Source organism: Furipterus horrens, unplaced genomic scaffold (genome assembly GCF_987537825.1).
Source record: "Furipterus horrens unplaced genomic scaffold, mFurHor1.1.pri manual_scaffold_4, whole genome shotgun sequence".
NCBI lineage: Eukaryota > Metazoa > Chordata > Mammalia > Chiroptera > Furipteridae > Furipterus > Furipterus horrens.
The window spans coordinates 156,529,648-156,543,387 of NW_028327174.1; the positions used below are offsets into that span (position 1 = coordinate 156,529,648).

The following is a 13,740-nucleotide window of genomic DNA, read 5'->3' on the forward strand; positions in this document are numbered from 1 at the left end:
GGGTTACAAGGAGAAAGAGAAATGCACGTACTGCTTCAGAAATTTTTCCTTCTATTAAAGTCAAATTAGTCACACATACACAAGCACGCACGCACACACGCTCTGACGGTATTTTCTTTGTGAACTCCTTCCGTCCAACCATAAACTCACTGGGCAACATTTGCATGGCTAAGGCTTCACCATTTTTTAAAAAATTAAAGCTGAAATTTTACAATTCTGGGCATTACTAAACTTCAAATATATCCTTTTGATTCACACATGTGTGATTTCGCACCAGTAGTCTGAACTCATTATGCTAGGATTAGTTGTTCTCAGCAATTGCCAGAAAAGAGACGTATCCTGCAAACATTAGTGAATTAAATGCCATCAAATTCTCCAATGAATTTTAAAAAGGAAAATAAGCATTTGAGACCCTCTTTGTGAGCAAGAGAGCAGCACATTAGCTGTGATGAACAAATTAGCATATTCTGATCCAAAATATCGTTCTTACTTGGCCAGCTCAGTAAGATAAGTTCTGCCATTCACTTTCTTTATCAGCCTGCGTGGACCTGCATTAAGAGTGTAAAACTTTATTTGCTCCTTCTCATTTGTCCACATCTGTTTCCTTTTTTCTCTCTGCTTCTCACCTTTCCAGAGACAAACTTCCAGGGTCGCTCTTGGATTTTGCTGAGTCTAGGTACAAGCCTCTGCAGGACCATTGTTGTTAAGCTGAAAGGGACCTTAGGAACCATCTTGCCCAAACTCCTTTTTTTCCCTCCAAAAAATGGAGAAATTCACACCCAGAGGAAAGAAGGGGCCTGCTCTAGTTAATTAGTGGCTAAATGGGCTCAGGTCTGAATTGAGTTCAAGATGGGTCAGCCTGGGGAAAATAGGCATGAATTTAGTTCTGAGCTCATTATGTACCTGACTACACGCTAGGATCTTTTCTCATTTAATCCCAACAGTCCGACAAGGTAAGTGTTATTTTGCGTATTTTATAAATAAGGAAAGCTGGGCACCGGAGGTCACCAACCTAGCACCTGATGAAGATGGAATTACAACTATGGTCTGTCTGCCTCCAAGACACTATTCTTTTCCGAAGAGGCTGAAAATGAAAAGCCTGTGGAGCAAATCTAGCCCACAATGATTTGCCTGGCTGCTGCAGTGGTATTTGCGTTTTGGGGTTGGTTTGTTCTTTTGTTTTAATTTCTAAACTAATTGCCAACATTAAAGAATCCAGAGATTTTAAGTAAAAATATAGAGAACCAGGCCGTCTTGACCACTTGGTAGATCCAGACACATCAGGCCTGGATTCCCACATGTGAGCAGCTGACCAAGCAGCAGCCTGGCGTCCCCCTCAGGCAGGGCTCGCATCCTCCCTTTCACCTCAGTCCGCACCCTTTCTTGCTGCGTCACACCAAGCCCACGTCATGACCTGCCCAGCCCTTGTAGGCATTTTGAGTTTCAGCCCCTACTCAACGCTGCGTCTTCTCATGTTGTCAGTTCACAGAAGTGGACTTCCCACTTGGGTGGTTTTCCCACTACAGGTGAAGGCTGTGCACAGCACCACCGAGCCCCATGGTCACAGGCAGAAGGCGGTTACGTGAACTCAGAGTTAGCAAAACGAAAGGGGTTGAACTCATTAACCCCATGTTTTCTCTCACTGTTCAAACATGCCTGGAATTCTGACACCCATGTATAAAAGTTCTGGGTCTGGTTGTGCCTTAGCCGTCAGAATCAATTGCTGCAGCTTTGTCCAGGACCCTCACATAGAATTTCATGTATGAAAAAGGGCGAGGGCCTTAGAGGGGCTTAGTTTCCTGTGAAGTACAGGAAACGAACTTAACCTGCTTTCTGCAAGTAACCTGTTGTTTCTTTCACTGAAGTTCATGAAGCAAATTGTCAATTCTGTAGTTCTACCAGAAAAGTGATATAGGTACTTTAGCTGACACTCAAGGGAGAGGTAGAAGTTTGCCAATGAAATACTACTAAGGGCTTAGTATTTACTTTTCCTAGAAGACACTGTGGATTGAGGAGAGAGCTGCCCACACTTCCCTGTGTAGGAACATGATTCCTTAAGTACTTGTAACTTAGTATCTCCTAGCTTATTGATACATCATTTTAAACCATAGATAAAAACACTTAAGCCTCATAGAAAATATGTAAGCCTGTAACACACTATGTCATTTTCCTCTGCAGATTATTTTTGAAGTTGCTTTCAATGGCCCCAAGGGAGGATATGTTGCCCTGGATGACATTTCTTTCTCTCCTGTTCACTGCCAAAATCAGACAGGTAAGCATTCTTTTTCTCTTTTTTCCTCACATTTGAGATTTTCCTTCTCAATAGCAGCCTATGGTCAGGACTTGCTTTAATTCTTTCTAATTTCCTTACCTTTTCTATTATCTCATCCTTAAAAAATTATTTAACTAAATAGTCATTTTTCTGGTATATTACTCTTTTTTTCTTCTCATGGAGTGAATCTATTTTTTCTGACACCACAGGCCTATGTCAAGTGTTAAGGAGTTTTCATCTTCCCTACCTATTAGGAAGTGAAAATTAAATAATACTCTTTCTTTTTCACCTTTCTCTTCAATGGATACCTTAGCTTCATAGACAGATGGATGTGTAGGTACAAAAGAATGTCAATATCCATGGAGTGGAATTATGAAAACTCTTTCCAGTTTTATGTATCCAAGACCTATAAATGTCCTCATGTTTAAAGACATTAGTATTTGGTATATTTCTCTATGATTGTTTTTTGCTAAATTTTATATACTCAATTTAAATTCTCTTTCTAAGTAAACTCTCGGGTTACTTTATCATGGCTGAATTTGTAATTTCCGTAAACTTGGTGTTTATAAAACAGAAGAAATTTTTACTTTCTGGAAAAATAAGCAAGCAAATCGATTCAAAGTGAATTAGAACACAAATGTTTTAAACCAAGTCAGACACTGTATTAATGATAACCCAGATAAATGCAATTGACCTTAGCTTTTAGTGACTCTATCTCCCTGAGAGGCCCCAGGGAGACACTGTAGTCTTCCCATTTTATTTTTGAGCCCTCATTCTGGGTTATGGAACATGGAAAGTAAATTTTTGAATTTGGCTTTTATAGTCTGGCTTTCACTTCAGATAGAGTTCGCCTCTAATTTGATATGGTCTCAGATCTATTCTACAAGGAAGGTGATGGAGAAAGATAATAGTTTCCACTCAGGCTAAACTGTTACCCCAGAATTAGAGTGCAACATACTAATTTGCTAAAGCCAAATATTATTTTTTCTAATTCTAATTTTTAAGTAAAAGTGAGATAGAATGAACCAGACTAGATTTACATATTTTCATTAAAATGATTTAATCTAAACTGTAATCAAAGAAAAGTGTCTCTAAATTTGGCAGAACACAAAATCCAAAATTGTTTTACTTCTCTAAATCTGATTGCTCCTTAATTGCATCTCCAGCTAATATTTCAATAATGTTAATAGTTGTTTCAAAACCTCTTTATCATTATTCTTAGAAAGTTTTTTTTTTGTCACTAAGCATTTACATTGAATATTTATATTTCCAAGTGACACGTGTGCGAGAAGAGATAAATATTGAATATCTGTACTGGGTAGTGGGTCAGGTGAAGAGGCAGCTGGGAGGTCATGGGATCTAATAAGCCACCTTAGAAGTAATGTTTGGAAATATTCTTCCTTTTAAAAAGATATAGAATATATGTGTGCTCCTTCCTACTGACTGGCGAAAGGAAAAGAAAGACTCCAGCAAAATAAGGACTGTTTACTAAAAGGACTGGTGACACCTCAGCCTGTAAAATCCAGCCCCCATAAGGACCCTTCCCCTTCAAGGAACACTGGAGAGTTACATTTTTATGTAGTTAGGTCAGTCAAGACTTCAAATTGCTTTTCAGAACTTCCCAACACACCAGCTTTGCTTTTAAAATGGTTTAAACACGTGATCTTGGTGTTATGCTCGAGAGCCAGACTTTGGACTCACATCTCTACTCTGCCGCTTACGAGCTGTATGACCTTGGGCTTGTTAATTAACCTCTCCGTTACTCTGTCCACATTTATATGACAAAAATGGAGGAATATGTTCCATAGTGTTGTCGGGAAGATTGATGAGTTAATGTCTATGAAGGCCTTAGCAGACTATGCAACTCAGAAAATGCTTGCTCATGAAACTTAATATTACTTACTTAATTTTCAGAATATTCCCATCCAGTCCCTGGAAAGCAGGGGCTCAGACTGAAACTAAAGAGAAGCAACAAAGGGCACTGGCTTGGTGAATGTGGAAGCTGGAGCGGCTTTGTGTCTTTCATTAAGCAGCTGTGAGCCGGATTCTGAGTCTTAGAAGCTGAGCCCTTTAGTTTCCTTACTTCATCTTACATTTCACAAATAGTTTATGCCCTTCTGTTTCATAACAGGTGCCAACATTTTTTTTTATCTTAGTTATCTCCAGACTTGTTGTCTCTGTTTTTCCCAGCTGGATCTAACATCTCCTCCTCACCTCTCTAGAAGGCCAAGACACAAAGTATTTCAACACATGAAGCATTTTGTTCCCACAATCTGGCGGGGCTTAGAAATAATCCAGTCTTCCTGACCTGAGACCCCTCACAGAGTCACAGGGGTTCAACTCCAACGTCATGTCTCTCTCTCAGCATTTCCCCAGAATGCTCCAGAGGGCAGCGTGACCTCCCTACTCCCCCAACTTTGAGTTCCAGCACTTCCCTTTCCAAGCCTTTTCTATCCAAAATACTCCCTCCCTTCCACCATTAGATCCTGAGTCTAGAGCATAGGAATAGGCTCTCCTTTAAGACTGTTAGTCCTTGCATGCCCTAACAGGGGATTCCATTCACTCCTGGGAATACTACCTTAATGCTCAACCCCAAACTACAAACTTCACTACTCTGACCTCCTCTCCGAGGTTGGGTCCACCCCATACCCAGGCCAGGGAGGGGAGGGTCTAACACTCATGGACATATCCCAAAGGATGTCTCTAAATCCCAATCTTGACCACTCTTATTATTCACCAATAACAACACACTACCCAGACCTCTTCAATTGAAAACCTGGCTCCAATTGTTGCCTTGGTTACAGCTGAAGTTGCCGCAGCCTTCCTTAGCTCAGAAGCCTTAAAGCATCTCCCCAGGCTGGTCACTGGCCCAGCCTCTGCTCCATCACGATGCCTTGGTCTGGTGCCAGTTCCCACTCACCCTCTTCCCCAAACCAGCTTTGAGCTGTCTCGGCCTGCTTTTAGGCTGGCTCGTACCACAGTAAAACTACTGTGCAAATTCAGCAGCCTACAGAGCACACAATACCCAAAGTCTCTCTATCACAATAGGGGCAGATGAGCCTTTTAGGTCTCCAGGACTGACACCAAGATCATCTCCATGAACTCCCAGGAGCAGAGCAAAAGATAAGAAATAAACTCCCACCGATTCTTCTCAAACTGCAGGCCCCTCCATCTCATTAGATGATCTTCAAAGCCTCTCATCTCTAAAAAGTGCAAATGTCAGAAAGCAAGGGATTAACTAAACCTTATATTATAATGCTTGTTGGTACCTTGCTGGGGACCTTGTTTTCTGATCAGCTACTGCTCAGGGGTTTCCAATTGCCTGATTCCTTCCTGTACTTCAAATATGTCCTTTTCACTCCCTGGTAGCTCAATTGTGATCCCACTTGACCAGGTGCTTCTGAAACAAGCCTGAAGCAAAGGCTCCCCCACCTCAGATCTCTGGGGAGCTTATGTTAGGCCACAAACAGGCTCTTGGACCCCATCTTCAGGAATTAAAGACTATCTTATGGTCCAAAAAAGCATTCTGGGTAAAAAGATTTAGGCTCTGAGTTATGCTTTTGAGATTTTATTAGGCCTTCTCAGGATCCTGGACAAATCCATCTTTAGGGCTAGATATTTTGCAAAAGAATATAATCTCATCCTAAGAAAAAATCTTTTCTGGATGGTGACTCAGTTTGTCACCATGGAGAGAATGGATCCTTGCTTACTTTCAGGCTTTAATATCACTTCCCACCCTCGCCTACATACTTACTAAATGGGTTATGGCTCTCTTGTGGCCACCCAGGGGAATACTTCTCGCTACTATAGATTCCTGATGACTAATATCACTGACCTGCTATTCTCATTGAGCATGGCTTTGTGGAATGCCACACCATTTTCTGAGCAAGACAGCCATCTGGAGATTTTAAATTTTCATCTGCTTTTTCATTACTAGGTGACAGAGGGGTGACTAAGACTGTAGAGCAACATGGGGTTTCCCATGGAATCAAATCTTCATGAAGGGACGTCAAAGGATCCTTGTTTGTATGAGATCATTTTCATTTTTGAAAGACTGTCTTCATGGCCTAAGAAAATACTCCCTAATACTGACCAAGTTAGGCAGAATAGTGTAGGGGCTAATCAACCAGTCTCAGAGCTGAGGACTCTCCTCACTTCCTTTTCTCCTGTCTGGCTCATCAGGGTGCTCATTTTGTACATTTGCTGGGGTATATCATCTGAGACACAATCAGGTTCCATTTATACAAGAACATTGTCTTATTATTTTCTTTGTAATGTTAGTCACTTTTTTTCTAATTTGGTGTATTTTTGTATATTTCAAACTCCAACAAAATTTGTAAGAATACTATCAAGAACTCCCATATACAGTAGTCCCTCTCTATATCGTGGTTCACTTATCGCGGCCTCACTGTATCACGGGATTTTTAAGAATATTATATTTAATTGTTTATCACAGATTTTTCCCTATATCGTGGGATTTTGCTGTACTGTATATGTATGTTGTTAAAGTTACGTAGGTTTAAGAGTGTAGAATATGTTTAAGACCATAAATAGTGTTTATAAAAGTGTGGAAAAGGGTAATAAGGGAGTGGGAAAGGTTAATAAAGGGACTAGGAACAGTTTATAAGTGTGTGGGAAGGGTTTATAGAACCTTAAAATATATATAAATACTAAAATAAATGTAAGGTTCCTACTTCGCAGATTTTCACCTATCGCGGCAGGGTCTAGAATGTAATACCCGCGGTAAGTGAGGGAATACTGTATTCTCTTCACTCAGATCTGCAGTACAAATTGTTAACATTTTACCACATTTGCTTTATCAACCATTTAAGAGTAGGTTGTGGACATTATGCCTCTTCCCCCCTAAATACTTTGGTGTGTGTTTTCTAAAACCAGACATATTCTTCAACATAGTTATTAAGTTCAGGAAATTTAACACTGATTGAATATTATCAACTAAACTACAGCCCATATACTAATTTGCCAGTGGCCTCAAGAATTTCATTTTTAGCTGCTGGTTTTCCTGGACCAAGGTTGAATCTTGGACTTCTTATAGCATTTGGTTGTCATGCCTTTTTTGTCACCTCAGTCTGGGCCAGCTCCTCAGCCCCCTTGAATGTTTTCTTGCTTTGAAAATTGATAAATTGGGAGTATACTGAGTTTTTGTCTCTAAACAGCTTCCTGTTTCCTGAGATCACTGCTCTCAGAACTCCAATGTCCCTCTAGGGATGGTTTTCCAGGTATTCAAAAGATTAGACCAGCAGCTGTCAGCATGCAGAACAGGATCCCATTTGGCTACATTAAATGTGTCCCAACTGTCACATTCCATCTGGGCTCAGAGGACAATCAGAACAGTGAGGTTTGCATCTCTCATTGCTAGGAGCAAGTTATTCTTAAAAGAACAGAAATATTTTGTGTTCTATTCCCTCCAGGCAATCTGGATGAGGTGATATTTATAAACCAAGGTAAATATACTGGAACTCAGCAAAAGCCCAAATAATAGTAGTGTGGGTGACAGAATTGGTATATCTTTTTGAACAGTGTGATTTATACTAAGTAGTGATTTTCTTCCATCAGATCAGCTCCTACTACGAATGTCAATTATAAATAGATAATGGCTGTGCCTCTGACACAGAGTTTAATCAACAAAGGAAAATTATTTCTGCAAAAGATTATTTCTAAAATACATGTTTCATAGAGAAATTTAAAGCTTCCTAAAATCTTTACCTTTTCTCTTTCTCTTTTTAATTTTATATCAATCAATTTTTAATTGTGACGTATATGAATAAGTGCTCACAGTCTTTAAAGCATGAAAGGGTATTTCTTTTGAAGTGTGGCACTTTTTAATTTTTGTATAGAATGTAAAAATAACTCCTTCCTTCCATCCCTTTAGGGAGGAAAAGAACAATTTTCCTGTCATGCTGACATGCTGGTTTGATGCTAACCTGTCAGCGTGCCATTAGGGTAAAAATATTTTGTTGTGTTTTACTTCTCCAGTCTCCCCTGGCACAAATGTGTACATATTTGTCAATCAGTTGATGTAGTCCTTTGAGAGCCTTGGGTTACACTCACCATAACTTTGATTCTCCTTTCCTCAGAGCTTCCTTTCCGTGCCTTAGAAGCAAGCTGCAATTTTGAGGAAGATCTCTGCAACTTTTACCAAGATAAAGAAGGTCCAGGCTGGACCCGAGTGAAAGTAAAGCCAAATGTGTATCGGGCTGGTGACCACACCTCCGGCTTAGGTAAACCAGGCATCTATCCATGTGGGGACTTTGGGGGTGAGGGCAGGGGTGGAGGTGAGGGAGGGGTGTGCAGCATCCATGCTCCATCTTCCATCCTTATTTCACATCTACCAAGACACCAACTTTAAAAAAGGCAGCTGTGAAGAAGCAAAGACAAATGGTATTTAACCATTTTAAAAAATTGGAATTCAAGTTGCTGACCTAGCAAAAGTATTTGCCAATTAAATAATAGCCAAACTTTTGGGAATTATATTGCTCTTCACTTTAAATGGAGAAATGCCTTTTAAAGGCTATTAGAGTCCAATTATATGAAATATTCAGAACAGGCAATTTATGGACAAAAAGGTTGGTGGTTGCCATGGGCTGGGAGGGGGAAGTGAGGAGTTATGGTTTAATGGGTGCAGAATTTTCTTTTGGGGTGATGAAAATGTTCTGGAACTAAATAGCAGTGATGGTTGTACAGCATAATGAATGTACTAGATGCCACTGAGTTGTATACTTGGAAATGATTGAGATGGGAAATTTTATGTTATAGGTATTTTACTACAACAAAAAATATATATATAATGGAGGAACAAAAGCTATTGGAAATGTTGGGTGGGGACTTAATGGACGTATCTACAAGGAACTCTTAGAAACCAGTTGGAGCTCCCTGTAAAGGACTGCATATCACTTAATGGCCTCCCTTGCGGAGCTCACTGCATTAGCAACTGATGGGAAGGGCTGGTTCTTGAGGGGTTAGTGTCTCAGTTATTTATTCAACAATTACGTATGCACTGGGCACCAGAGTGAATTAACCAGAAAGCTGATGAAGCTTAGGTTTCAGGGCCCTTCCCTTGTATGGGCCAGAGGGAAAACCTTGCAAGGCGCCTTTGCAATATTATACTTGGAATTGTGTATTATTTTCTCAGAGGTCGCTTAACTTGTCGAAACATAGGCCCTACAAAAACCTAGGTCTGACTAACTCCTGGGGGTACGATAGGGAAAAAGTCAGGTATGAAGCTTGTCCTCTCTGGCTGACAATCATTTCAATGGACAGGAGGAAAATTAGACAAATATATACACCAATAAACTCATAATTGCAACCTCTGCTAAATGCAATAAAAGAAATGAAGAGTGAGCTCTGAGAGAGAATAGAGGAAAGAACCTAACATTGATTGGGGATTCAGGGAATCCATTTCTGAGGGAAGTAGATATTAGCCAGGGGAGCGGGAGCCATCCAGGCAGAGGGAATGACACCTGTGGAGACCTGGAGTTTGGAAAGAGCTGGACACTCCCAGGAGTGGGAAGGTTAGCACAGCTGCACCATGGGGAGGAGAACCTAGGAAAATGAAGTTACAGAGGGAGATAAGTCATGGGTGTAGCAGGCCAGAGTAAGCATTTGGGATTTTATCGTAAAAGGAATGAGAAGCCATTGAAAGGTGTTAAGTAGAGAAGAGAGCGATAAAATTCAGGTTTCAAAGAGCTTGCTGGCTATTGGATGGTCACCTGTTTGCTTGGTCACCTGTTTGCTGTAGCAAAATACCACAGTCTGGGCGGCTTAAACAACAGAAATATATTTTCTCACAGTTCTGGAGGCTGGAGGTCCAAGATCAAGGTGCTGCCAGGGTTGGTTTCTTGTGAGACCTCTCTTGCTGGCTTGCAGGCTGCATCTTCTCAGCATGTCCTCACATGGCCTTTTCTGTGTGTGCACGTGGAGAGAGATTTCTGGTGTCTCTTCCTTTTCTTATGACATCAGTCCTGTAGGATTAAAGCCCCACACTTATAACTGCGTTTAACCTTAATTACCTTCTTTAAGGTCCTATCTCCAAATAGAGTCACATTGGGGGTTAGAGCTTCAACACACAATATACAGTTCAGTTCATAATACCAGTCCTGTGAAATAACCATACAACTTTTTGACAAATTAGTTAAATAATTGGGTAAAACTAAACTATAGCAAAGACTGGAGCACCCAAAAAAATTTAAAGGGGGAGGAGCAGAAAAGGAAAAGAAAAAATGTAGAGCAACAGCAGGTCCTCAACTAAACATTTCATTCTACCTCATTTTGTTATAATGTTGATGAGATGCAGTAAGAACTTAACTCCTGTTTACATCAATTAGCCTATGGTGAAATTCGTTTCTTTTTATGTCTTTTCACTTAAGTCACAGAACCTATCAACAACTTTAAGTGAGGACATCCTGTATTATTTTTTTCTTTTCTGCCTGGGCTTTCTAAGATACATAGACTTGTGGCGGGGGGGGGGTGGCACAGGTGAGAAAGAGGTTATTGATTTTATTTTTCTTTATGTTCTTTAGAAGGAGTAAGGGAAGAATACAGAACTTCAGCACCTGGGAAGGTCCATCTGATTAAAAACCTGCTCTTCAGGGGCAGGTCCAACATATGACCAGGACTGCCAGGCCAACCTGTAATCTCTCCATCTCCACAGGTCACCCCAGAGAGAAGGAAAAATCTGTTCTGGGCTTTATGTTCACTGTGGCTCAGTAGCTGGTTGATCCATGACCATGAAAATTACAAATCCTAATTGATGACCAGAATCTGGGCATATGCAGCAGGAAATCTATACTTGTTTATGAAGTTTACTTAGAACTGGAGGCTTTGGAAATATAGCATAAGTGCATTCTATCATTAAACCACAAATATTAGAATATGCTTTACCATTTAAAGCCTGTGGAAATAGTCTTTTGACAAATTCTACTACTGAAACCAAACTTTTCCATTTGGTGATCTGGGGTAGATTATTTAAACTTTTCATTGCTGATGCACTGACTGTTTTGTCCTGTTTACAGGGTATTACTTGTTGGCCAACACAAAGTTTACATCTCAGCCTGGCTACATTGGAAGGCTCTATGGTCCCACCTTGCCAGGAAACTTGCAGTATTGCTTACGTTTTTATTATGCCATCTATGGGTTTTTAAAAATGAGTGACACCCTAGCTGTATATATCTTCGAAGAGAACCATGTTGTTCAAGAGAAGATCTGGTCTGTGCTAGAGTCCCCAAGGGGCGTTTGGATGCAAGCGGAAATATCCTTTAAGAAGCCCATGCCTACCAAGGTACAGTGGAACCAACACAATCCTTTGTTCATTTGCAGTTGCTGCACTGGATTAATGAATTTCTGTTTAATTATTTTCAACTGGTGATGAGTTAGTTTTCTTCTGTTCAAGTTGACAGTCCCACACCCACACACTGTCCCCAGACATGCACAGTGATATCCTTCAATTCTTTCCAGTTATCTCTGTCTCAGAATAATGTCCATCTAGGGAGTTTGCTTGTTGTTTGTTTCTTAGATTCCCTGAGGATAGTCGCAAAATGGGGAATCTGTTAACAGCCCAAGTTTAACAGCTAAACTTTAGTTTGAAGCCACAGATTGCTTGTTGTCTCTCTCTCTCTCTCTCTCTCTCTCTCTCTCTCTCTCACCCACACACACCCACACACACACAGATGAGCAGACTTGCATCAGGTTGACACAATCAGGGATGCACCACAAATTAATAAAATTTTTGTTGTATTCCATACTCTGTTTTAAAAAGGGGTTATAATAAGCATTTCATTTATTCATTTGGCCTTTATTTATTTATTCATTCATCCATATGTTTATTTATTCCTTTAGTCAACCAGCATTTATTAGGTATGTGCTCAGTGCAGGAGATATAAAGATGAACGAGGCCAGAGTCATCCTTAAGGAGATCACAGATGATGGAAAATTCAGATGCAGATGCGTAAGCAACTAACAACATCTGATCTCACTGTCTCACAGAAGAGTAGTATAGAAAGGAACAGGAGTGGTTCTACCAACTTGACATATAAGAAATAGTAACTAATAGAGGCCCCGCTGCACTGGTATTTGGAGGGCTAAGGTTCAGACCCTGCTGGATTCTACCTCCTGCCCCCACCTTTTCCCCATATCCTCTGCACACAAACACATGGGTTGTTCAGGAATCTGCCCACTTCTTTAGAGGGAGTCCTGGCTCTTACCTGACTCCCATGGAATGGAAGCAGGCCCTCCAGGAAATCAGGGTGCCTCAGAGAATTTTCGCTTTTCTTCTTAGCACCCTTCCTCCCCAATCACTGAAGGGAAAACAGATGGAGAGCCAGGGGGGCCAGGGAAGTTCTCATAGCCTCAGAAGGAACTCCCCAGTGCCTGTGAGGAGATGGGACACTACAAAACTCTGCACACATGTCTGAAGGCGGCCTGTAGTTTCCACAGGTCCCTGCTAAAGAGAACCAGCTCCTCAGAGAATGAGACACCATGTGACGTCCATCACAGAGGCATGCGTTAAGTAAAGTAGGAAACTAAAGTTCACGACATGACCATATACAGATTGAAGTAATGCACAAACAGTATTTCAGAGAATGGATAAAATGAAAAATCAGACTTCCCCTTAGCACTTTCTATCCTTGAACTCAGACTTCAATTCCACTTTTTTTTCTGATAGTTTCTTCTATAATTCTAAATATTGTATTTCCACCTTCATTTCTTGATTCATTAACCTTAACAATATTTGCTGATTCTCTACTATGAAAAAAACAAGAATTTATACTGTATCGTTTCTTCTACTTTTCTTTCTCCTCTTCACAATTTAGTTTTTGTTTTGTTTTGTTTTGTTTACTTTTTTTCTCAATTCCCTTTATAACTTTAATTCATTTAACCATCTATTTTTTGGACCCATAAACTTTAGATAGTGTCTCTTAGCACCCACTATGGAAGATGAATAAATCTTCACCTCTACATTTCCCTTCACCTCTTTGGCCCCCTCCATTTCTCAGTCTTTCAACTATACAAATTGCTTTTGCATTATCATGACTTAAAATGTTTATATTCCTGCAGTGAAGCCTCTGGCTTTACCAATGGCTGGGTTTCCTAGTGTGGAACCCCTTGGCATTTGGAAGATGGCCTTTAGGGGAGTGCATTCCTCACAGTACTGGGTTTTTAACATCTGCAATTACTACAGCAAGCCAAATTCTTTCCAAACATTTCCAAATGGCCCAGAGGTACTATACCATCCTTGGATAAGAACCATTGCCTATAAGATGATTTTCAAAGTTGAACTAAAAAAGCCCATCCCTCCTGCAATCCACTCTTGCCCTGCTCTGATCTGAGTTTCTCAGGCAGCAAAGTTCTCATGAGGAAGCCTTCTCCTATAGAAACCCTATGGCTTCCTATTGCTCTCAGGGAAAGGCTCTGACATTAGTCCCTTTCCAGCTCACCTCTTGCTTTCTCCA

The 13,740-nt window shown here is 40.5% G+C and overlaps 1 protein-coding gene across 1 annotated transcript in view; it reads left to right on the forward strand.

Annotated features, from left to right (window-relative positions):
* The window catches only part of MAMDC2 (MAM domain containing 2), a 136,398-nt gene that overhangs the window by 80,972 nt on the left and 41,686 nt on the right, over window positions 1-13,740 (forward strand). The window contains exons 7-9 of the mRNA XM_090274167.1: window positions 2,179-2,272; window positions 8,371-8,514; window positions 11,305-11,570. Of these exons, the coding sequence (XP_090130293.1) occupies window positions 2,179-2,272; window positions 8,371-8,514; window positions 11,305-11,570 (504 nt within the window). The remainder of the gene's footprint in view (window positions 1-2,178; window positions 2,273-8,370; window positions 8,515-11,304; window positions 11,571-13,740) is intronic.